At 54.0% G+C, this 24907-nt stretch overlaps 2 protein-coding genes across 14 annotated transcripts in view; one reads left to right on the forward strand and one right to left on the reverse strand.

Moving 5' to 3' along the window:
- Window positions 1-1210: 1210 nt before the first annotated feature.
- On the reverse strand, window positions 1211-16447 carry C1H21orf58 (chromosome 1 C21orf58 homolog). 6 transcript variants are annotated; one of them, XR_003518274.2, is made up of 9 exons: window positions 16251-16447; window positions 15364-15424; window positions 14271-14344; window positions 13343-13510; window positions 10431-10542; window positions 4784-4923; window positions 4212-4412; window positions 3771-3845; window positions 1211-2957 (listed from the first exon to the last, which is right to left on the reverse strand). XR_003518274.2 is itself a non-coding variant. In XM_027585397.2 (9 exons), exons 1-8 carry the CDS (start codon window positions 16308-16310, stop codon window positions 3791-3793), a joined length of 867 nt encoding a protein of 288 aa, XP_027441198.1. In that variant the 5' UTR covers window positions 16311-16446; the 3' UTR covers window positions 1211-2954; window positions 3771-3790. The 6 variants fall into 6 exon arrangements, 3 of the variants coding, with proteins under 3 accessions (XP_027441198.1, XP_027441196.1, XP_027441197.1); XR_003518273.2 differs by having other exon boundaries at window positions 1211-3016; XM_027585397.2 differs by having other exon boundaries at window positions 1211-2954; window positions 4212-4408; window positions 16251-16446.
- Window positions 16448-19654: 3207 nt separating this feature from the next.
- PCNT (pericentrin) overlaps window positions 19655-24907 on the forward strand; it is a 127786-nt gene continuing 122533 nt past the window's right edge. For all 8 annotated transcript variants that reach the window (XR_003517818.2, XM_027581722.2, XM_027581727.2 and 5 more), the window contains exons 1-2: window positions 19655-21091; window positions 23802-24005. Coding sequence is in view for 7 of the 8 variants with exons in the window: in XM_027581722.2 (XP_027437523.2) it covers window positions 21035-21091; window positions 23802-24005 (261 nt within the window). In the remaining variant the exon portion in view is untranslated. The remainder of the gene's footprint in view (window positions 21092-23801; window positions 24006-24907) is intronic.

Genomic DNA, 24907 nt, shown 5'->3' on the forward strand with positions numbered 1-24907 from the left:
CATGTTTTCAGTATTGCAGATAAAGTAGTTCTAAGCTCTTAGGATGCAGAGTTGGAGCACAGGACCTTCATCCCTTGGGGTTCTGCCTGTGGCCAGAAGCATTTGTCTCTCCTGCGTCTGCAGCCTGCTCCAGAGAATAGAACAGGCAGCCCGGGGTTCCTCCTTCCTACAGGAGCACCGTTGGCTTCAGTCGCGACTTGCCCTTAAGAGCACTGTGACCTGGAACCTTCACTTGGTGCCTTTATGAGGAAGGGACAAGGCTGACCCTTAGGGTGGCTGCCAGGCCCAGGACAGCCTCAGCCAGGTGACCCACAGCGGACATCTCCTGCCCATCCCGCTTCCCTAGGTAGACACAGCCCCTGGTCAGGGGACCCTACCTAAGTCCTCTTTCCCGTGGCACCGCCGTGGCTGGAGCCTTAAAACCCTAGATCCCCCTGTCCACCCGCTGAGCCAAGTGTCTCCTGGCTGCAGGAGGCGCCCTCGGCTCCGACTGCCGCACCCCATCCTCTTTCCTGTCAGTGTTTCTTGCCTTTTCTTCTGATACTAAAGTAAATGCAGGAGGCATCACAGAGACTTATCCAAGCTGTTTCTGGGCCCAGGGCATCACGGGAGTGGGCCATAGGGGTGCGCTGAGCCAACCCCAGGCCTCCACCGCCTGGGCCTCCCAGGTACCGGCGTTGGCAACAGCGCCACGAATTCTGTCAAGGAGCTCCGAAGAGGTCGTGGCAATGAAACGCGGCCTCAGAGACTCTTTGGTCCTAAAACCAGGGATACCACAATTCTGAGAATCTGGTTTCTCCCACGAAGCCACTTGAAAGACATGAAAATGCATTTCCCACTGGATTTATTGTCAGCCTGGACTTTCCCAGGCCCTCAGGGACACAGAATTGGGCTTGTGGCGCTCCTGAAGCCTTGGGTATGCATGCCTGCTTATAGTGAAGCTCGTTCTGGGCAGAAAGTCTTAGCAAAGACCAAAGGTAACCCCACAAAGCTCTTGGCTCTGCAGTTCTTTTTAAGAGACTGAAGGAGGGACGCCTGGGTGGCTCAGTCATTAAGTGTCTGCCTTCTGCTCAGGTCATGGTCCCAGGGTCCTGGGATCGAGCCCCGCGTCGGGCTCCCTGCTCTGCGGGAAGCCTGCTTCTCCCTCTCCCATTCCCCCTGCTTGTGTTGCCTCTCTCGCTGTCTCTCTCTGTCAAATAAAAAAAAAACTTAAAAAAATAAAATAAGAGACTGAAGGGATCCCAAGACCCGCTACTCCTGTCAGCAGGAATTCCGGACATTCCCCCATGCCTCTCTGGTCATGTCGGGGGCACAGAGTTCTCCCTGGGTATGGGCCTCAGAGCAAAATGGCTGGGGGGCTAGGGGTGGAGTATCCAGCTTTATCAGGCAATGCCCAGTGCTTCCAAAGGACCTGGTTACTTGTCCCCCCCTGCAGCCCATAGCAGTGACCCTGGGGTCCAGACCCCAACCTCCATGCACCCTGACCCCTCCCTTGGTCACATATGCACTGAGGCTGTCCTGTATTTCTCATCACCATTGGCTTCCCCTCCACTGTAACTGCTTGTCTTATGCTCATTTTTCTTTTTTTTTTTTTAAGATTTATTGGGGGGGGTGGAGGAACAGAGAGAGAGAGAAAGAGAATCCCAAGCTGACTCCCCACTGAGCAGGGAGCCCAACCGACAGCGGATGACATGGCCTCAGTCTCGTCACCCTGAGATCATGACCTGAGCCAAAATCAAAAGCTGGCCATATAACCGACTGAGCCACCCAGGCGTCCCTCATTCTCGTTTTTCTATTGATTTTTCTTTTTTATGGATTCAGAGGGGTTCTTACATATCATTGAACACAACAGAGCACATTGGCCAGTGTGACCTATATCTAAGAAAAGTCCTCCCCACCCAGCCATGGAGCTCTGCCTTGGCTATTTGATTCCACCTGTCACTTCTGTCCGCCCCGACCTGGCTACCATGCCCCGGTTCCAGAGCTTCTGCAAACCCAGCCTCTGCCAGGATTGGTCCCTCCTCCTGCTCCAGGGGTCCCTTGGGCTCCTTGGCCCTCTACACTCCTGTGTGTATTCAGAAATGCAGTTAATCTACCTCAGGCCTACGTGAGGAAGCTCCCATAAGTCCCAATAGCACAGGGTTCAGAGAGTTTCCGGGTGGGTGCAGACGTCCACACGGTGAGGGTGACGCACCCCACGGGACAGAAGCTCCTGTGCTCGCGACCCTCCCAGACCCACTCCATCCCTTATCACCCCCTTAAATAGACTGGTTAATGTCAGTAAGTGTTGCCCGAGTTCTGTGAGCCGCCCTAACAAACTAATCAAACCTGAAAAGGGGGTCATGGGAACCTCTGCTCCCTGACCTAGTAGGTCAGAAGCACAGGGGACAACCTGAATCTGCGGCTGGCATGGGGGAGTCTCATGGGACTGAGTCCTTACATGGGTGGATGGTGTCAGAACCGAGTGGGGCTGCAGGACACCCAGCTGATGTCAGAATTAGCAACTAGAAGTGATAGAAGGGTCTGTTCTGCCTGTGAGTAAAGGGGATTCGCAGAGAAAAACGGGGTTTTCCTTACCCAGGACGCAGACAAAACAGTTTTTCCAATTTATTAGGCCATCTCAAGACAACCAACTTCTGCCAAATTTATTCCCCATATTGAACTAACAATTATGTTGAGAAATAAAACCAAACAGGAGAACCATGTTAGAAAATGTCAATGTGAAAATAAGAAATTGAGTCAGAACTTTAATTGCATTTCACAAAAGCATATGCCAGGCACACCGTGTGGACCCCTGCCGCTCTCCTGCCTCGGAGGCTCCCTGAGCAGGGGTCCAGCCCGAGGGAGCTGAGCTGCGTGGCACCTCCTTAGCCACCTGCTTCCACCGCTTCCCAGGCCAGCGTTGCGGCGAGCCCGCAGGGTCCACGGGAGCAGTGAGGAGGACTGGGCTCTTGCTACTGTGGAAGTTAGGGCACGAGAGGGTTTACCCAAAAGGGGCTGATGAAAACGTGTGGCGCTGAAAAATGACATTTACATGACAATTACATTGAAACAGCAAGGGATGGGGCGCCTGCGTGGCTCAGTCGGTCAAGGGTCTGCCTTTGGCTCAGGTCATGACCTCCGGGTTGTGGGATCAAGTCCCCTGCTCAGTGGGGAGCCTGCTTCTCCCTCTGCCCCTCCCCCCCGCTCATGCACATGCTCTCAATAAGTAAATAAATAAATCTTTAAAATAAATAAAACAGCAAGGGAACATGATTCCACCAAGAAAAAAAAGGTCACGAAAAGTGAAGAAAGAGTAAAGGTGACGTTCACATCAGAAGCCCTGACAGAACCAAGAAGAACAAACACACAGAGAAAGCTCCCTTTCCTCAGCCCCCTTCAGAAGGAACCACGTTCAACCTCGAGTGTCTCCCTTCCAGGAGAAAGCTGTGCAGACCAGCAACGACACCTCTCCACACCTGAAGGCACCTTTCCACGGGAGAGCCCAGCGGGCCGCTTGCCTTGCTCCGTTCACTTAGCAGGAACCCTCACTCCTGCCCCCCACGTGGCAGGCAGAGCTCCCAGTTATCATCATGTTTGACTTTGTTTATGGTGTAAGCAGCTAATTCCACCAATCTTTTCTCTTACGGCTCCTGGGCCATCTTTCCTGATGAAACCCTGTATTCCCTCTTGACTCGCGGTCCTGCATCCAGGGACAAGGCTGCAGCCTTCTGCCGGGCCTCCCCCACCACACCCGATGCCCCCAGAGTCCCCAGGACTCTGCTGCTCACCAGAGTCCACATGTGGAGGCTCACAAGCCCGGAGCCTGCGTGGGCTGGACGCCATCAGATGCCACCCTAGGAAAGCTTGGATATATGGGTGCAGTTACTGCCCTGGCCTAGCATGCAGACACCACACTACAGGTGAGCCGTGCAGCCAGGGCTCAGGTGCAGGTCCCCAGAGCCCTGCTCATGCTGGACAAATGACCCAAGCCACAAGCAGCTTCCCCAGGAGGTTGGCCTCGGTCCATTCTCAGACCGGGACCTCCAGGGGCTAATACTGCCAAGGACCCACCTGCCTCCCTGGGGAAGATGGGAGGGCCTTTCCAAATTCCCTGCTACAGCCTAGGACCAGATAAAGATGGGTCCACTGGCTTGTCAGCAGGGGAGAGGAGGTGCAACCCAGTCCCTAGGTATTCCCACCCACAGAACAAGAAGCTGGCCTTGACTTACGGGCTAAGGGCTGCTGATGAGGGGCCAGCCAAGTGGTGCAGGGCTGGCAGGAAGCTGGAGGCAGGTGGGAGGGCGGTGGCCGAGACCACCGTGGGCCATGTGCAGTAACCAGCCAGGGAGCCAGGTGCTGGGATGGCCTGCAGGGGACTTGGGGGCGCGTAGTGGTGGTGGTGATGCACGGAGGGCCGCTTCTGCCTCTGGCTTGCAGGAGGACAAGGGGAGCCCGCTGCAGGTCCTCAGCACAGCACACACACCAGCCCATTTCAATGGGGGTGGGGGGTGGGGGGAGGGGGGAGGGAGGGAAGGGGGGGCGGGCGGGCCAGGCCCCAGCAGAGTTCATCTGGCTCTAGGAAGCAGCTTTCTGGGCCCCAAACCACGTAACTCATTCTTCAGCTAGGTGGGAATGGGGAGTGTCAGGGGGTTTCATGAGCAGATCACAGACCCAGGAGTCAGAAATGTGCTTTTCAGAGTTACACAGATGCACGGACTTCCAGAAGAAAAGCCACCCAGGTCCTCTGGTTTTGATTTGGGTGGCCTCCTTTACCTCCGTGCCTGTCCCCAGCTGAGCCTACCTGAGCAGTGGCGTACAGGGGGGCGGCCTGTGATCCCCCGGAGGGCAAAAACGCTGATGAGGGCAGGGCTTTGAGCATCAAGTTTTGCATAATGGTCTGGTGCATCTGTGCGTTCTGCATCAGCATCATCTCCACCATGTCTGAAAGGAGAGGCTCCATCACTCACAGACCACACGCTGATCATCAGGCCTCTCCTGAGGACAAAGATTTAGAGCATCGCCGACGCGGAGACACACTCAGTGCTCCACAAGCAAGAGGCCCTACGGGCACAGGCAATGGGGATGTGTTCTGAGGTGCGAAACTTCGGGGTTGGAGGATGTGTGTGCTTTAAAGTGTTGTTGTGTCCACTGGGCTCCGGAGAGGCTGCTGCACTTCTCATTCCCGCAAATGGGGGCCCCCGGAAGTGTGTCCACATCCTGATCCCCAGGAGCTCTGAATGGGATCTTACTTAGAAAGAGTCTCTGCAGACGTAATTAAGAATCTTGAGATGAGATCATCCTGGATTATCCAGCTAGGCCCTACATCCAAGACACATGTTTTGTTTTTGTTTTTGCTTTTAAGGTTTTTTTTTTAAGATTTTTTATTTATTTATTTGACGGAAAGAGAGAGAGCAAGAGCAGGAACACAAGCAGGGGGAGGGGCAGAGGGAGAAGCAGGCTTCCCGCGGAGCAGGGAGCCCGATGGGGGCTCAATCCCAGGACCCTGGGATCACGACCTGAGCCGAAGGCCGACGCTCAACCGACTGCGCCACCCAGGCACCTCAAGAAGACAAGTGTTTTTATAAGAGAGGCAAAGGGAGGTTTGAGACAGCAGAGGAGAGGCCACATGGGGATGGGGCAGAGATGAGACCCACGCGACCACCAGCCAGGACTACCTGGAGCCACCGCTAGACAGGACAGGAAGGACCCTCCCTGTGACACCTGGGTTTCAGAATTCCGGCCTCCAGACTGAGAGAAAGTACATTTCTGTTGTTTTAAGTCCCCAGGCCTGTGGTACTTTATTACAGCCACCCCAGGAAACCAATCTCTTCACCAACTCTGGATAATAAGAAACAGGTTTTGTCAGTGCGAGAGGTAAACATGAGTTCTTCCCACAGCCTCGAGGCTCTGTCAGCCTCACCAAGGGCAGGCAGGTCCCTAAAACCACTCACACTCCCAGTCAAAAAAGGGGAGCCTGGAGGCTTGGGCAGGGGCTCCCGCAGGGGTGTCCAGGAGCCGGGTAGGCAGCAGCCTTGTCACTGGAATCGGCTCTTTGTCTCCAGCCAGCCCTCCCTGCAGATTCTGGGCTAGCCAAGCCTCCATAATCACATTGCCCAATTCCCTAAAATACATCTTTCTCTCTATCTGGACATGTCCTGTTGGCTCTGTTTCTCTAGAGACCCTTGATTAAAAGATTTTGTCCCAGGCCTGAGAGCAATGGGGTGGTGGGGGGCACAGAGCCAGATTCGCACAGCAATACACCTGTGGGAACTCTTATCCCTGCAAGACAAGAGCGTGGAGAGGCTTAGTCTGGCAGCCCCGTTCTGGGCAAAGACCCTTGAGGAAACCACGTGGGGCCGATGTTACTGCCTCAGGGTAAGGGGCACACGTTGGTGTTGTGGGGAAAGAGGGTCTTCGATAAGTGGCACAGGGCCAAACCGATATCCATGGCAAAGATAAACCAGTCCCTGACTCAGAGCTCACAAAATCTGTTCCAGGTGAGTCGTATATCTCAATGTGAAAAGTCAACCAAACCGTAGAACATCTTCATGACCTTGAGTGGCTAAAGGCTTCTTACACAGGACAGAAAAGGCACGAACCCGTAAAGGAAAAAGCCCGAAAAACAGAACTTTATTAAAAATTAAGAACTTGTGTTCATCCAGAGACACCACAAAGAGAGCAATTTGCAATATGTGTATCAAAAAGGACCCATGTTAGAATACATGAGGAATTCCTAGAAACCAAGGAGATAGGCAGATGACCTGGAAGAAAAATGGGCAAAACACTTGAAAGGCCACGTCACAGAAAGGGTATTCAAACAGCCAATAAATATATGAAAAGGTGACATGCAATTAGAATTGGAAGGAGCCGCCATGCCCACCAGATTGGCAAAGATGAAACAGTCTAAGGACACCGAGGGTTGGTGACTTGCTGCAAGCAATTCTTGTTCACTCCTGTGGAGTGTCGACAGGTACTACTGATGAGAGAAACAAAGGCAAGAGAAATGTAGCTTAAATTCAATCTCCTTACAGCTTGCAGCCCACTGATAGATTCCAGAGACGTGCAGAGTGTAACCTTCCTCAAGGAACTGCCTTAGTGCCTTCATGTTGAAAAGGAACCTTATCTTCACAGCAGCTAGCCCCTCAAGGTCCTGAAAGCCTCGCTTCCAGGTTCCTTAGAGACTTACGCTGTCCCTAACCCCCACTAATTAGAAAGTATATAATCAGTCGCTCCTCACAATGCCAGTGCAACTCCTTCTGCCCACGGGTCCTATCCCCGGGCTTTAATAAAAACACCTTTTGCACCAGAGACATCTCAAGAATTCTTTGACTGTGGGCTTGATGATCCCACATCACTACCACTTTGGAAAACTGTCTGGCAGTGTTTCCTGACCCAAACATCTCAGCCCTAGGCATCGTCCCCACGGAAACGTACATGTCCATTCCCCAGAAGATGAGACCGTGTGGTGGCTCCACAGCCCCAAAAGAACAGGCCCACAATTTGTGGGATAATAATGTGATTGAATAGTGTGGTCAGCTGAATGATGGACCCCTAGCATGTACACACCCTAATCCCCGGAACCTGTGAATTGTGTTTTGTTATATGGTGAAAGGGATGTTGCCAATGTGATTAAGAGTCTTGGATGGAGGAGCGCCCGGGTGGCTCAGTCGGTTAAGTGTCCGCCTTTGGCTCAGGTCATGATCTCGGGGTCCTGGGATGGAGCCCTGTGTCAGGCTCCCCATTGGCGGGGAGTCTGCTTCTGCCCCCCACTCATGCTCTCTCTTGGCCTCTCTCTCTCTCTCAAAGAAATAGATAGGATCTTAAAAAAAAAAAAGTTTTGGATGAAAGCGACCCAAGTGTCCATCAACAAACAAAGGGTTAAAAGAATGTGGTCCATCCATCCCATGGAGTGTTGTTATTCAGCCTTAAAAAGGCAGGAAAGTCTGCCACCTGCCACCACATGATGAAACTCGAAGATGTTCATTATTCCACGTGAAATGAGCCAGTCACAGAGGGACAAATACTGTACAATTCCTCTCATAGGAGGTACTTGAGTCATCAGATTCAGAGAGAGTAGGGTGGTGGGTGCTGGGGGCTGGTAGGAGGGGACCCGGAGACACAGTTTCAGTTTTGCAAGATGGAAAGTTCTAAAGATCTGCCGCACAACAACGTGGATCCAGTTAACACTACTTAAACATGTTTAAGATGGTAAATTTTATGTTTTTTAACCACAACTTATTTTCAAGATTTATGTATTTATTTGAGGGGGGTGGGGGCAGAGGGAGAGGGAGAGAGAATCACAACCTGAGCTGAAACCAAGAGTCGGACCCTTCACTGACTGTACCACCCAGGCACCCTTACCACGATTTTTAAAATTAATTAATTTTTGAAAAAGAATCTTGAGGTGGGGAGATTATCCTGGATTATCTGGGTGGGCCCAACATGCTCACAAGGGTCCTCAGGAAACCTTGAGAGAAAATAAATATCAATTTAGATCTGAATATCCAGCAACGCTAGTATTTAAGAACAAGGGGAAATAAAAACATTTGCCAGGAGGCAAACACTGAGGGAGCTTCAGGAGACTGTTCTAAAGGAACTTGGAAAGGGCTTATTTCAAGATGGTAGAAGATAATTCCAGAAGGGCGATCTGAGATACAACCAAGGGTGAGTAGGATGTCAGGATCATTTCTGTAGGAGATCATCCTGGCATCTAGTTTGGGAAGTTGTTCTAAAAGAGAAAGAGCAGTACTAACTGGGTGGGAGGAGGGGGCGCGGTGCTCCAAGCTCCTTCCATCCCTGGGGGCAGGGGGCTCCAGATCCCACGCGTTCAACTTCATACTAAAGCCCAATGAATGGAAAAAACGAATAAATGAACAAAAAGCAGAATCAGACCTACAAATGCAGAGACCGGTCTGATGGTTGCTGGTGGGGCGGGTGGGGGTGGGGCTTGGGGAAAGTGGGTGAAGGGGAGAGACTGGGTCTACCAGTTACAGAGTGAGTCACAGAACAAACGGCACAGCTTGGGGAATACAGTCTATGGTACCGCAGTTTCTAAAATGCTCACGAGCTCCCCAGGGCGGTGGTTAGGGTACTTCTGAGAGGGCCTGTTTTTACCTTCAAATATTTGATCAGGTCAGAATTTGTTTGGGTGGGGCACCTGGGTGGCTCAGTCCTTAAGCATCTGCCTTTGGCTCAGGTCATTATCCCAGAGTCCTGGGATCGAGCCCTGCATCGGGCTCCTTGCTCATCAGGAAGCCTGCTTCTCCCTCTGCCACTCCCCCTGCTTGTGTTCCTGCTCTCTCTCTCTGTGTCAAATAAATAAATAAAATCTTAAAAAAAAAAAAGAATTTGTTTGGATGTAAAGAGTGGGGTAAGGACTTGACCTTACTTTGTCTGAATAGTGAGATACGTATTGAGGATTTCATTTTTTACCACTGATCTTCAACGCCACTTTTTCTCTTGTAAGGCATACAAGCATTTGCACACACAGGCACATGGAGAGCACACACGCTTCTGGTCAGTTTGCCTTTGGAACCAGACAGACGCTCACTAAACTCATCTGGAAAAACCACCAAGGAGAGATGGAGAAGACCAAGCAGGGCTGCCTCTGCGAGCACACCGGCTGCGCTTGGCCCCCGCAGGGCAACCTCGTAAGGGGCGCGGTGCGAGGCAGCCTCGGACCAGGCCTGGCACGTGTGACAACATTCAATGGACTTACAGTAACGAAAGAAGCTGGTAGTCGTCACTAGGGCAGAATTGAGAACACGGACCTGTGATTCTACACGCAGCTCTGCTCCCGGAGCCTAACACCCTTGGTCCTCAGGGAGGAAGGCTTTTGGGGGGGTGGATGTGTTCACTGCTAGATTAGTTGGGTTCATGGATAGACACATATGTCAGCTCTCATCAAACTGCACACTTTAAATTTGTGCAATTTGTTCTGTCATTTCAATAAAGCAGTTTTAAATCTCAAGTATTTAAAACTCATTTAAGGGGCACCTGGGTGGTGCAGTCCGTTGAACACCCAAATCTTGGTTTCAGCTCGGGTCATGATCTCAGGGTCATGAGATCGACCCCACATCATCATATTGCAGCATCTGGGCTCTGGGCTCAAAGGGGAGCCTGCTTCAGATTCTCTCTCCCTCTTCCCCTCCCTGCACCAAACCAAAACAAACAAAACAAAACTCATTTAAAAGGAGAAGCAATTTAGCCAGGGTTTTGTAGAGCTAGTTGGGATTGAACCCAGTTCTCTCGATTCCTAGTTCTTGTTTTCTTCCCTCAGAGATATCTATCATATAAGGGTTTCTTAAAGTTAAAATTATTTTGTGTTGCTAATATGTAGCTTCGACTGGGTAGCCAAAAGCTACAATGATTATCCTGTTTATAAAAATATTTTTTGTTTTGATAGAGAATTTTATAAACCCATGACAGTATTAATATGGAACACTTACCTTCCTTAATACTTCCTGCTCTTTGAGTGGGGAAGGCCTGGAGAGGGGGAATCTGTGTGATGAGGGGCTGCTGAGGTAGCTGTTGAATGATGGTGGCAGGAGGCTGGGGGGCCTACAAAGAGCCAGATGATTAGTTCCCTAAATATGCCCTAGGAGACCGTGTTCTACAGCAACCATCCACCCACCCATCCATCCATCCACCCACCCACATCCATCCATCCACCCACCCACCCACCTGTCTACCCCCCCATCCACCTCCCCACCTACCCTTCTACCCACCCATCCACTGCCCGTCTACCTACCCATCCACCCACCCACCCATCCATCCATCCATCCATCCATCCATCCAAGAGAAACTTTAAATGATTAACCCTATACATTGAATTGGTTGCTTAGTAGATCGATATTTGAGTCTGGGTATCACCTAGGACATGATATGTTATGAATGTTTGTGTCCACCCTGAAATTCGTGTGTTGACGCTCTAACCTCCAATGTGTCTGTATTTGGAGATCAGGCCTGTGAAGAGGTAATAAAGGTTAAGTGAGGTCATAAGGGTGACATCCGAATCCTGTAGGGCTGGTGTCCTCGTAAAAAGGGGGATGCCAGAGAGCTTTCTCTGTCTACCATGTGAAGGCAGTGAGAAGGCAGCCGTCTGCAAGCCAGGAGGAGAACGCTCTCCGGGAACCTGATTGGTAATCTTGGACTTCCGCCCTCCAGAAATGTAAGAAAATAACTTCGTTGTTTAAGCTGCCCTAGCATAGTAACACATAGCCTGTTTTTTGTAAGAGCGAGAGCGTGCCTGTGCACGCACATGGGTGGCTGTGGGTGGGGGATGGCAGAGGGAGAGGGAGAGTCTTAAGCAGGCTCCTGATGTGGGGCTCAGTCCCACCACCCCAAGATCAGGACCTGAGCCAAAAATCAAGAGTCAGACGCTTAGCCAACTGAGCCCCCCAGGCGCCCCTAACAAACACTATTTTTAATTTTCCCCCATTTCCTGTCTTCAGGAGAAGAAGCTAACATCCGGTTTCATTAATACCGCTTGAATAGAGGCATCCAAGGAACAGGTCATGAAAATAATCTCTGGCTTCTCTCCAGTTAAAAGGAACGTACACCAATTCCAAGCCCACACTAGGTGTTGACCATGCACCAAGACTTTCTATCTCACTCCTCTTCTGGATGGATAAGGCCTTGTCCTTTCTTTCCTAGTTCCCAGGAATGATGGCAAAACCAGGGCTTGGCAGACTCTCTATGTAGAGCGCCAGACAATAAATAGTTTTGGCTTTGTGGGCCACAGGGCCTCGGCGGTGAAGGCTTCCCCCAGCAGGGCGGCTGCAAAGTGGCCACCGCGCGCGGGACGGGTGGTGACACATCCGCACGGGCACTAAGATTTGCATTTCACATCATTTTCATATGCTACAAACCATGCTTCTTCTTTTGATTTTCCCATTTTTTAAAAGATTTTATTTATTTTAGAGAGAGCACGAGAGAGTGCAGGCGAGAGAGGGAGGGAGAGGTAAAGGATGAGAGAGAGAGAGAGAGAGAGCGCGAGCCAGGCGGGAGAGGGAGCACGAGCAGGGCGAGATTCAGAACCAGCAGAGGGAAGGCGTCCCAAGCTGACCCCAGGCTGAGCCAGTGTTGGGGGGCTGAGCCCCCAAACACTTATAGTGTAAGACCGTTCTCAGCTTACAGGTCGCACAAAATCAGAGGGCAGGCCGGCTCTGGCCCGCAGAGCGCTTTGCTACCCAACGCATTGACTGATAAAGCTGTGGCGTCCCCGGCTTGGGGGACACCCTGCCTCGGGGTCTCTGAGTCCAGCATCAAGGAAATTCACTGTAACCACCAAAGGCCCTGCTTGCCCTTTTGTCGTCAGTGGGGCTGATTGAAAGGTGCAAGCAGAACTGGGTCCACGTGAATTGCTGTGAGTGTGAACATGTTTGGGAATTGCGGGGGGGAAGCCTCCTGCCTCTAACCCCCACCACCCCTGCCATTCCTGGAAGGAGGTCCCAGTGTTGGAAGATCCAAAGATGCAGGCTGAGGAGGGGAGATCCAGAGCCTAGACACAGACAGCCCAGGGGCAAAAGGGGGCCCTGGGGGCTCCGTTAGCACAGATCTCTCCCTGATCTGGGGTCACCCCTTCCTGCTCTAGTCCCTCAACCTCGTGCTGCCAGGTCTTCTTCCAAAGAACAAAGGTGCTCCAGGTCACGGGCCTAGTCTGCCCACACTGCTGCCTCCCTGGCCGGAACCTTTGCAACTTGGTCCTGCCCACCACCTCCGCCTGCTCTTCTCCCCAGGGCTCTGATGAGCCCTGTCCCTGGCTTCTGGCCCTTCTCTGCACTCACCTGCCTTCTGCTGCATTCCCTTCTGCTTAAGAGGGTCAGAGTTGCTTTCCATTGCTTGCAACCCAGAATGCTGAACAAAGGTTTGAGGCTCTCAAAACCTGGAACATTCTTTTACCTTTTTAAGTTCTGCCCTTGAGATTAGGGTCTTAGGATTCCCCTGGTCATTATGAAATTTTGAGAAAGAACTAACACACTTCTTCCTCAAACTCAGGGCCTTCCTGATGCTGAGTACTTCTGTTCCTCGTGTAAAGGCTACAACCTGAGAGTCAGGAGGCTGAATGGGGACCCCAGGCTCTCCTCTGTAATAAGGGGGTAAGACCATGCCCTCTCCCCAAAGCCAGTTCTCAGGGCACCTGTGAGGACTGCAGAGAGGAGCCAGGGAGGTCCCTGTGCAGTGCCCGGGACATGGTAAATGTGGCCACTGTTGGCTCCTAGCTGACTGACCCTCTTCGTAACGCTGTGGAGGTAGGTCTGGAGACCACAAAAAGCCACAGTCTCCGTTTGGATGAGGGGTCTCTGTGGGCACCCCATCCTCTCCACGTTGCTTCTGCCCTCAGCTCATGAAGACTTACTGAGTGTTGGATAATCCGTGGTGGCTCCAGGGCTGGCGGGGGCAGGGAGGTGGCAGGGTAGATGCCCATGGGGGGCACCTCTGGGGGCAGCGCTGGCCCACGGGCCTCTCCTCTGTTCACGCTGCTCCGTGCTCGGGCCTGGGAGCCCTCCTCTAGGACATGCTGTTCCTGCGACACAATGCAGAGCTGCAGCACCCAGAGAGGGAGAGCCACAGACACCGAAGGGAGGAGACCGGGTGCCCGGGGCGCGCACTCCGCCTGGCGCAGAGGTGCACGGACATGTGGTCCTCTGGCGGGGGGGTCTCAGGGCGTCCTCCTGGTCCACTCGGGGCACAGACCCTCTGGAATTGGAGCCAGGCTCTTCGTGGGGGGCACACATGAGAGGAACCCTTCATTTCACGTGGTGGGAAGGGGAGGGAGCTTAACCTTCTGTTTAAGTTTACCAAATAATGAACCGTTTCTGGTTGTTCTCTTCGTCTAGCCAACAGAGTATATTCTCTTTCCTCCATCACCACATGGCATTTTATCATAACTATACGTTTGGACCCAATTAATCGCTTCTCATGGTCATTCCCTGTTGCTGGTGCATTTAGTTTGGACGAAGCCGTTGGCCATCTTAAAATCCCACTTCCTGTAGGAATTGGGCCCTTTGCACAGAATTTCTACCTTGGGAAACGTGCAACCAAAGCAGGGTTTTTCAGCTAACACTCCTGCTGGAACCTAGACTACGGAAAACGTGCATGCAGGTGTTATTTTCTCCATGAAGTCCAGGATCCAGGTGCGCAGGCTCCTAGCTGCTCCGGATCCGTCCATTACCCACCCACAGGTCACAGACATCAGGGACCAGTGCTTAGTCCAGGAAGCCCTCCCCCGTGCCTCTGGCCTGGTCATGATCAGGGTCCACACAGCTGCTGGACATGCGGCCTACCCAGAGTCTCTGCAGAAGATCTTGCCTCCTCCTCAGAGCACCCAGCAGGGCTGCATCCAGCCTGTCCTTGTTTCCTGCGGGGTGTCACATCAGGCAGGTTCCCACACGGGGCCCAAGCACGGCCCTATGGCAGAAAGCCCTTCCTCGGGCTCTGCTGCACTCTGGTGAGAGGGAGAAGGTCCTCACGGGGCTCGGTAGTGAGTGCGACCGGGTTGTGAGCCTGGCCTCCTGACACCTGGAGCCATCTGGGGGCCCCAAGCAGTCTGGGGGCTGGTACGGTCCACCGAGCCACAGGTAATGCCATCTGCAGCCTCCTGAGAGAGGGGTCCCCACTCAAGAGGAGGCTCTGAACAGGGTCTGGCCTTCCTTCCTCGGGCACAGCACACCCATTCTCCACCCCCCAGACCTAGGATGCCTAGAGCAGCCTGTCCTGGGGGGGGTCCCCAGGAGTCCCCCTGCCCTGGCCCACTCCATGGTTCTGCTCTTACCTGTTGGCCAGGTGACCTGGTTTGGCGTTTCCTGTCTGGACTTGAGCCCTGGGCTCTGCCTGCTCTCCTCACGAGTTTCCTGGAGCTCCCACTGCCAAAGGGCCTCTTCCCCATGAACAGGCAGTGCTCTCATAGGCCTCCCTAGCACCTCACCCAGATGTCCCTGAACCTGGGCACTGTCACCGGGAGAGCGGTCTTCTCCTCCACCTCATGTGGCCTGAGCGACCGTTGGCCAGGGTGGCAGATGCACAGGGGCGCCTGGTCTGGGTGCCTGAAGATGTGCCCACCTGACAGGTTGAACCCTGCATACCCCCCACCCCAGAACAAGCTCATAGCGACACAAGTCGGATCCAGGCGTGGCCATGTCTGAGCTGGGCACCCTGCGGCAGACGATCAGACCTCTCTGGACTCCCCTTCTCTTAATTGCAGAATGGGAATGATGAATGCATCCCCTGTTGGGGTTTTTGTGAGGGTGCGGTAAGCTATGAGGGTGTGCTTGGCAGGGCACCGTGTGTGTGTGTGTGTGTGTGTGTGTGTGTGTGTGTGTGTGTGTGTGTGTGTGTGTGTGTGTGTGTGTGTGTTCTCCCAGTGGCCTGGGCTCTTACCTGGTATGAGGTGGGGGTCTTCAGAATTCCCTTCCACATCGTCACACTCTTGCTCCAGTTTCTATGTCAAAAAGGACGGTGCGCGAGTGGGTGGGGTCTGGGTTGGGGGAGGAGCACCTGCCCCAGAGTCCTGGGACCAGAGTCCCAGATGGAGGTGATTGGGGACAGAGTGGGGGGAGGTGGCAAGGGTCATCCGTACTCTCTTAGGACTGTGGCGTCAGGCTTTCCATTTGGTGCACACAAATGTGTGTGTGCACCTTCAAGTGTGTGCACCTTGAAATCTCAGGGCAGATGCTTTGAGGTGAGTGGCCCCTTTCAAGCAACTTTCTGCAGAGCCTGAGCCAGGCCAGCTCCGTGTCCCTGACCACCCCCCACCCCCGCCCCGCCCCGCCCCCTTGAGCCCTGGGCTGAGCAGCACAGTCTGGGCCTGTCCTGGGATGACCCCTGCCAGCCCCTCCACGTTGGCCATGGGCCACCCAGAAGGAGGCGCTGTGCTGGTGGGCAGGCTGGCCGTGGAAGACAGGAAGACAGCTGTCAGGATGGGCCCCAGGGCCGGCCTACGTGGCTGTAGACCCTGCACCAGCCAGAGCCTGTCTCCTCCAAACACTGAAGCCAGAAGGCTCTGCAGGGGAGTTTGTGGGCCCTGAAAATGCTCTGGGCCGTGGGTGTATCCAGCCTCCCAGCTGAGAAGCTGCCAGAAGAACCTAGTTGGTTCTGCATAAAGGCAGAGAAAACCAAGAGACCACAGGCCTTCATCATAAGGCTAAAAGCACAGGAAAGTGTTTTCCCTTGGAAGCAGGAGTATACTGACAGGCATAATAACTTACCTTTTGAATCTGTGCTTCTTTGACAAGCTGTTGAATACATGATTGCCCCCACTGCCTTACCTTCTCCAAGAGTTTCAGGGTCAGTCGGGTCATCGCATCTGCCACTGAGGAGTCCAGCATCCTGGGACACCACAGACCCACCTCCTCCCTGGGTTTCAGGTTATCAGCAAGCAAGGAGAAGCAGCCCCAACTGTGGTGTCTTTGAAGGGTTCCTGAGCTGGGCTGAGTTTACCCCCTGGAGACTGGCCCGCGGCTTACCCCCTGTGGGAGGGTGGCCACAGCTCCCAGAGCGCCGCGTTGCCTTGGCGGTTGCTGGGTGCTGCAGACACAGGAAGGCCCCAGGTTGCCGGGTTTCCATTGAGAGTCCTTCCCCAGCCCCGCCTGCCCCCCCCACAGGAGTTGCCTATAAACACTGCTAATCTCCAGGTGTAGCCAGGTGGGGCTTATTGGGAAGGTGATGAGCAGCAGCTGGAGCCCGAGGGGACAGAGTGAGGTCCTGGGAAGGGGGGGACAGTCCTGATTCCCCCATGCATTGCCCCCACCCTCAGGACTGAGTCCAGAAGAGTATGGCGTAGGGGTGGGGGCAGCTGCATCCATCCCCCATGCACTGCAGGGGCCTACCCTCCCCTCATCCATTGTTACCTCCAAGGGGCCAGTAGGCCCCAGCCCCTTCTAGGGACCCTCAGAGCCAGATGGGCATGAAGCCTGGACACCAGGAGGACAGGGTGGGGGCACCACGTCCCTGCGATTTCAGGAAATTCTGGGCGGCAGAAGAGGAAGCACAGGGAGCTGACCAATGACCTGCTTAGGGGCTTTCCTGGTGGGGCTTCTGGGTGGGTGCACCCCACAGGCTCCTAGCCATCACCTTGCAGGACACAGGGCCACACGGGGCTACCACTCCTCCAGGCAGGGATGTGATTGCCGGATTGGGATTGCCCTGTGGGGATCCAGGCCCAGAGGGGGGGGGGGCGCACCTAGCGACAGGACCCCTGGTCAGGTCAGAAGTTGGTGGCTGCAGACATGCACTCCAGCCCTGGGGGGAGCGGGTGGGGGGGGCGCGCCACCCAGCAAGAGAAGCCTTTTATAAATGATCCTTCACACAGAGCGCAGGGCGCAAAACTGATCAGAGTGGCTCTTCATTTCTACCAGCTTTACATTTCAGATTTACAAATTAATCAATCCAGCTAATGAAGTGGATAGAACAGATTGGATATTGGATCCGGCGATAGTAGTCCAGGGCTGGGGTGGGAATGAGGGATCAGCACACTTACAGCCCCCTCCTCAATGCAACTGAACCAAAAACTTGTATCAGATGGCCAAAATTTGGCTAAAAGTCCCTCAAATTGCCCATACACTTCAGTGGTTATGGATTTATATGTATCATAACCCTAACATTCAAACAGGAGGTCTGAGTGTAAACAAAAACTAATTTAGCTAAGCTACTCAAGGTAGCTAGGAGATAACCCAAGTGGTATACATAACACATCCCAGTGTGAGTTTGTTAGACTGTTTTTTTTTTATAAAGCTATTTATTAAAATTTTGGGGCACCTGGGTGGCTCAGTCGTTAAGCGTCTGCCTTTGGCTCAGGTCATGGTCCCAGGGTCCTGGGATCGAGCCCCGCACCGGACTCCCTGCTCGGCGGGAAGCCTGCTTCTCCCTCTCCCGCTCCCCCTGCTTGTGTTCCCTCTCTCACCATCTCTGTCAAATAAATAAATAAATAAAATCTTTAAAACAATTAAGTTATTTAAAGTTTATATTTATAGGAAAACCAGGAAGATGGTATAACAGAATTCTCACAGTGCATGTGGTCACCCTGACTCATCACGGCTAACTCCGACCCTGATCACCCAGCTAGGTTTCTTCACTCCACAGTTACTATTTTTCTCCCCTTTCCACAGTCCTCTGTGGGAGGAAGTCATTGTGCACAGCTCATACTTAAGGAGTGAGCGTTAGGTTTTCCTCCTTGGGGGTATCTACATCATTTATTTGGACACTGTTTTAATTGTTAAAAATAAACTGAGAGATCAATAACATAGTCTAGAATGACCATGGAAATGATTCTGGGGTTCTAAGGAATATAGATTGAAAACCAGGGACCAAACCCGTGTGGGAAGACTCTGGGCATGCACCCCGCGGAGTCTCACATGTATTGTAACATGTAGAGGTTGCAAAAGTCAGGCTCTGGGACCGTAACTGGTCTTGGAAAGTTGACCCAGTGCTCTGCCAGTGTTGCCTGCCCGACCCCTGGTTTTGTGAGCCCACCCACACCCATGTTTGCTCAAACCACTGGATTCTGCAAGCTAAGACTGAAAGCTGCACTCACCACAGGGCTGTGGTCTGACTCAATGGAGACGTGTTTTTCTGGTGTTTGAGTTTCCAGCACCCTCTGAGGGAGGTTTGTCTAGGCTGTGAGTGCTTATGCTCACACATTCCCACTGAGGGTGAAAGATGAGCTGGTGTCAGCCAGGTTGTCATTATCACACTGACAAAGGGGCGCTATGATCACTACCCTTATTCAGTCCCAGCGGATAGAGTAAGCAGGGAGCACGCAGCCTGCAGGCAAATCCTGTCCAAGTAAAGGCGGGGGACAGGTGAGCAGAACAGAAGGAACCCCCAAAACCCAGCGCGTGTCTACGGCAACATTGCCCAGAGCAAGGCCATCCACTGCAATCTTGCTTTTTGTGCCACTTTCTCTCTTGCGGCAGGCCACTCGAGGTCGTGTCATCCGAACTGGCTTTCCACAGCCCGTCGGCCCCAGTGGTGGTCACATCTCCCATGGGGCACAGAGGGACAGCTGTTCAGTTTTCCATGCCTCTCCCCGAGCTTGGGACTCCCACCTTATCCTTCTCATCTGCCTGAGCTCTGCAGTTCCCTAGTCCTGCAACTGAACTGTGGTGCTGTTCTATGTACACACTGCTTTCATTTTCCATTGAACGGTAAACGGGACACTCCAACAGGAATGAGGAAAGTTGAAGTGAGACCATGAATGTGAAGCCCATTTAGGCAAACAGGATCACCACTGGCGGAAAGCCCCGAGCTTCCCCAGTGCCCGTGCTGGCAGAACGCTCACTCGGCGTGGTTACACTACAGCAACACAAGGTGCTCGGATTGTCAGTCAGCTTATCAGCTTCCAGTGAGCTTGATTACACCAACAGCACTGGATTGTTAAACCAAACCGTGGGCAGGGAATAAAAACCTTGCATTGTTTCCCTATCTGGACAAACAGGTTCAAGTGAAGTTTGAAACTGAGGAACAATGATTTCAGGAGACTTCAGATTCCCACACAGACCATGAATGCATAACCAAAGTTACATTCCTTTTTTCTTTTAAAATTTTAACTGACTTTATTCTTTATTTTTTAGAGATTTATTTTACAGAGAGCATGCGGGCAAGTGGGGTGAAGGGGCAGAGGGAGAGGGACAGGGAGAATCTCCAGCAGACTCCCCTCTGAGCGAGGAGCCTGATATGGGGCTCGATCCCACAACTCTGAGATCATGACCTGAGTTGAAATGGAGTATCCCATGCTTAACCCACTGAGCCACCCGGGCACCCCACAGACTTTATTTTTTAGAGCAGCTTTAGCTCCACAGCAAAATGGGGCAGGAAGCACATCCCTTTTTAACAGCCATTTACGATACAATTGAAATGTACCCAAACACCCCGAAGCCTTAATTCTTTTCTGTAAGAAGGCTGTTTTGATGTTCACTTAACTAGCTCTCTCTGGGGATCGAGACCTGGGTACAATTACAGTATCATTTACAATTGCATCCTCACATTTTTCTCAAGGGACCACAGGCCGCGGGGCAGGTCGGCCCTAGGGAGCCCCTGCCCCCCGGGGTTCCTGTGCTAACAGGAGTAGACAAGTGTAAGTTTGCCTTTCCTGCCCTTCAGAGCCTCTCACCACGTGGGGTCTCTCCTAACTCTCTGATCCGGGGGACTGCTTTGCGGCGGAGGTGCGAGCGGACCCATGACCGTGGGACCCCACCGGTAGCTGCAAGCTGGAGGCAGCCGCTGCGCATCAGAGACCTGGACGCGACACTGTGTCCCCAGTGAGAAACATGCACAGGTGCAGCCTCTGCAGCTCGGGGCCCGCCTCCCCGCTAGACTCGGGCTGTCCCGGACACAGGTCGCACGCAGCGGGCGGGACGCACAGGAAGGACACCCAGGCTGGCGGTCCCAGAGAGCGTCCCGGGGAACGGGAGTCGGGCTCCCGCCACCGCCGGGGCCTCGCAGAGAGGGAGCGGGGCGCGAAGTCGCGGCCTCCTGGACTTGCTCCGGGTGGACACGACGGTGGGCGGCCTCGCAGCCCCTTCACGGGAGCGGAGCGGCCACGCCGAACTCCCAGCTAACGAGACGGCGGACGAAGCCTGACCGCCACGCTCGCTCCAAGGCCATTCGAGGCACCGCTGCGGCCCCGGAGCTGGCGCCAGCGCACCCGCCCTACGCGCCCGCCGCCTTCCCACTGGGCAGCTAGGGCCTCTTTAAAAACCGACCAATCACAGAGGGCTCCGAGGCCTCCGCGCTCCACCATTGGTCCGGCTGGTAGGCGGAATCGTCATCCGGCCAATGGGAGGCCAGCGGCTGGCAGGGGCGGAGCTCCGTCCGGGTCGCACCGCCCTGATTGCGCGTGCGCGAGGGCAGGAACGCGACCCCTCCCCCCGCCCCAATTGGCGGCGGGGCAGACGGCGCACGCCGGGGGCGGAGCTGGGCTCACGTCTGCGTGACAGTTGTCGCGGGGGGGAGGGCGAGCCCAGACTAGGGGGAGGGAGTGTAAATAAAACGAAGGCGGCGGCGTGTCGATCCCGTCACCGCTCGGGCGACCCGCGAGAAGCCCCGGAGGGAGATGGAAGAAGATGAGCAAGAGCAGCGGCGCAGAAAGGTGGAGGCCGGGAGAGCGAAGGTAAACGGCAGCGCCTCCTCCTCCTCCCGCTGTCCCAGCGTGGGTTTCCAAGGGCAGGTTCCGGTGACTGCTTCTGTTCCGCGCTAGGAGCGGATGCGGGCAGGCAGGGACCGCTGCCAGAGTCTTGCCCTTCCCGCCGACTCGGCCGGAGGCCGCCTCCTGGCCGCCGCCATCTTGAATCCGCCGCCCTCTGCCCGGCCCCGCCCCTGTGGCGGCCGCAGCCAGTCACCGGCTGAGGACGTGTGGGGTGGGGGTGGGGTGGCGCGAGGAGGCCCGGCGCGGGGCAGGCCGGGTTCGCGGGGCTGCGCCTGCGCGAGGGGCGGGGCGACGCCCGTGGGAGCTCCCGGCGGGGGCGGGCCAGCGCCGGCGGGTCTCGGCCGCGCGCCGCCCCCGGGGTTCCCGCCCTCCCTCGAGGCCTTGCCGCGCCCCGCCGCGCCCCCCGGCGTTTGCAGGGAGTGGCCGGGAAATCTCGGCCGGTGGCGCCCTGACGGACGCTGGTGGCCTAGGAAGGCGCCGTCCCTGGGCGCCCGGCCGCATTCGGTGCAGGGAAGGGCGCGCTCCCCGCGCGCGCCCTCGTGGTCCCGCACGGCCGGGCGTCGCGCAGCCACCGCGCCTGCCCCAGCCCCGCCCGCCGGGACTCGGGACCCCGGGACGACTCACGGGAGCGGTGACGCAGCGGCCTCTGGGGCTGATCTCCGCTGCCGTCCGCTTAAGACTGCGTGCACATTGTCGTTTCGCTTGGCGGAATGCGGTTGTTTTAAATATAAAAAGTTTTGGAGTGGGGCCCGGGAACACACGAATTGTTCACATTGCAGAGTACCTCCTGCCGACCTCCTGCCTGGGATTCTCTGGGGCCCGCGAGCTCCTGTGGCCCCACTGCTGCTCGGGGCCCGGTGAGGCGCTCTGCTGGAGCCATTCCCCCAGGCCGGGCCTCCTGAGGAAGCTCCGCACCTGGGCGGAGTCCGCGGGGACCCTAGGTTGTGGTTGCCGCGGGGAGCTCGCTGTGCTGCTAGAGTCGTGTGGCTCCAGGGGTGCATTTACCATCTTGCTTCTGCCCCAGTTCTCACGTCAACACTGGTGCTTTCTGCCAGGGGGGCATATGGTGGGGATTGGGCCACGACCCGGGAACGCCCAGCTGTAGGGGCAGAGTGGATCAAGCGGGCACTTTGGCTGTGACTCCTGGCCCCACCCCATTCAGTTGTGTGTGGGCAGTTGCTCCTCTCTTGTGCCAAGGGATGAGCGAGAGTCTGCGGTGCCGCCCCGTGAGCGGGTGGAGCCATGTGAAGTTCCTGTGCTGGAGCTCAGATGCGGCCAGACGTTGGGAATTTCATAGGGACCAGCTCTTAGGAGATACTCAGGGCTCTCTCTCCCTTGGAGGGAACCCCAGGCCCAGGGCGTTAAAGGGGCCATTCACCACGCGCGGTGACTGGCGTAGCAGCATCTAATGGCAGGGTGACAGGCAGAGGACAGAGGGGCCTCATTCAGGCTTCCTGGGAAGCAGACACTTGTGACGGGTTTGAAGAGGGTAGTGGTGGCATGTTCTTTTCTTCTTTACATGTGCCTGCATGTACGTGGGCCAGGAGATGAAAATGAGCGAGTTTAATCTTTGTCGTGTGTATTCCCCGAGCTTGCCATGGTTTGTAAGCGTGCGTAAACATGCTTAAAGGAGTGTTTAGGGTGACGAGGAAGGTTCACCTCGTTGCAGGAGGAAACAGGGCACCTCTGGTTGGAGACCCCAGGCCAGAGTGGAGGGTGGTGATGTGGGAGGGAACCTGGGGGGAGTTGGTGGAGTGGGGCATAAAAGGAGGAATATGGGGCTGGTTTGGAAGGCAGGCTGTCCTGGAGACAGTTTTTCTCATGTAAATGGCCTTATGTAATTTTTCTGTGTCTGTGAAAGTGTGCATTTCCGTTACATTTACACAAATATTTCTTAAAAGCGTTTGTTTTTATGAGCACAGTTGTCGTTTGAAGGAGCCAGTGCCTCATGAAAAGCTGATATTAGATCTCATACCTTTGAATAAGATCTTAGTGGGAGACAGTGTGTGAACAGAGTCTAAAACTCTTCAGTTTGAGGGACTGAACAGAGCTAGGTTGTGTCTTCTGATGGGTGACATTCTGTGGAGGTCCCTGGTGCATTGGTGAGCTGTGTCGTGAAAAATAGAACATCTGATTCCATAAAGGAGGATCTTAGATTGACCTGGCTTAATTAATTTTTTGCTATTTCTGTACCTTGTCTCAGAATCTATGGCTAGGAAGTTTTGGCTAGGCTATATATTTCCTCGATTGGGGGGAAAATGGGAGCAAAAAGAGATTTAGCATTTATGTAGTTTTAAACCTTAAGCATGCCTTGAATAAGCTATCATTCTTTTAAATAGGTGTATTTTTTTAAATCGTATTTTTCTGTGATCTGCCAGCGGCAAGGAAAGCTATTCTGCAAGTTGGCCGTATTGCTTTCTTTTGTCCGTACATAGGCATAATTAGCAGTTCCTTCAGATAGAATTCTAACTTAAATGCTAGTATTGCAGATATTAATGAAGGCAGAGTTTGTGGGACCGGGATCTGTTGGTTGACGTGGGTCTGGTGAGGTTTGGCTGAGTACACTGAGCCAGCCCCAGAGCCTCATGTTCCCCACCAGCTCATTGGCTTTGTGGTTCTGTTACTTTTTTCTCACTTACCTTTGCCTTTACTACTTCTCTACATTTTTGCGCAGCTTGCTCACTTCCGACAGAGAAAAACAAAAGGTGACTGTGCGCATCCGAAGAAAAAGACGGCGAAGAGGAAGGGCCCGGCTGTCGATGCGCCTGTCCAGGAGGAGAGCCCGGTAGCCACCAAGGATGGTGGACTCCTGGGAAGAGGGGACGTTTGCAAAGACGAGTCGTGCGGTGACACCCCCGATGGGGCAGGAGCAGCGCAGGTGGGTTTCCTTAGCGCTGTGGTTTAACATTTTGCTTATCTTCTGGTTGTTGCCGGCTATCAAAGGTGGGGAAAGAGAGTTTCACTTCACAAAAAGGGAATGTATTTTTATGTTTTCGCCCCTACTAAATGTCTTATCTTCTATGATTTTGGATTGACTGAAGACAAGTGTCAGTATAGGTTCTTGCTTTGGTAACGGAAATTTTGTCAGCGTGAGTTCCTTGGGTGTGGCTGTATGGGTCAGCCCCTTTAACAGGCTTTTCTTTGGACACTTAAACCATAATATTCCTTCACCTGCTTATCGTTCTTGGTTCTTTACCTTCTTTCTGAATGTTGGGATGAAGAGGGAATGGGTGAAGGTGTTGCACGAATGGTGTCTTGCTGGACGAGGCACCACCATCCTCTGCTTGAGGCCCTGTGAACTGCAGGGGTAGGTGTGGCTGACTAGTGGATGCAGGCAGGGCCTGCATGGCCTGCTGATCGCCTGTAGGTGAGCTTTCATTGTGGCTTCTTATGTGCATTACTGAGGGCCCTTGAACTGTGATTATTCCTTGTCGGGTGCAACAGAGCAGGTGCAGGTTTAGGTGTTTGCTAGAATGAGCTGGAATACTGGTGACTGAGGGCAGAATTTGACAAAAAATCGTTATGTGTCTGGCCTGCTTTCTTGGAAGAGTGGTACCATTGCCAGTATGTAGTTGTACTGCCTCGTCTGGGAGGCAGCTGGCCAGCAGTCTGGGGGCCCAGCCTTTGGGTCAACCTGACCCGCCCCTGCAGGCCTGAGGTTCATCCTCTGTGCTCGTCCTGGGTTAGGGCAGCAGTTCTCAGCAGCCTTGTCCCCATCACAGCTGTGCAAGTGAACGGAAGCTGTAGTGAGGGTCCTGAGAGTTGACATCCAATGGCTGT

The sequence above is a fragment of the Zalophus californianus genome, chromosome 1 (genome assembly GCF_009762305.2).
Source record: "Zalophus californianus isolate mZalCal1 chromosome 1, mZalCal1.pri.v2, whole genome shotgun sequence".
NCBI lineage: Eukaryota > Metazoa > Chordata > Mammalia > Carnivora > Otariidae > Zalophus > Zalophus californianus.

Bases quoted from the DNA above. Each gene is read 5' to 3' on its own strand.
- C1H21orf58 (XM_027585397.2), bottom strand. From the start codon at position 16,310: ATGCTGGACTCCTCAGTGGCAGATGCGATGACCCGACTGACCCTGAAA. The intron at 10,543-13,342 runs GTAAGTCTTCAT...GGCTCTTTGTAG, and splicing joins CACGGATTATCCAACACTCA to GCCCCCCAGCCTCCTGCCAC. The intron at 4,924-10,430 runs GTAAGTGTTCCA...CTCTCCTTTCAG, and splicing joins AGCAGGAAGTATTAAGGAAG to ACATGGTGGAGATGATGCTG.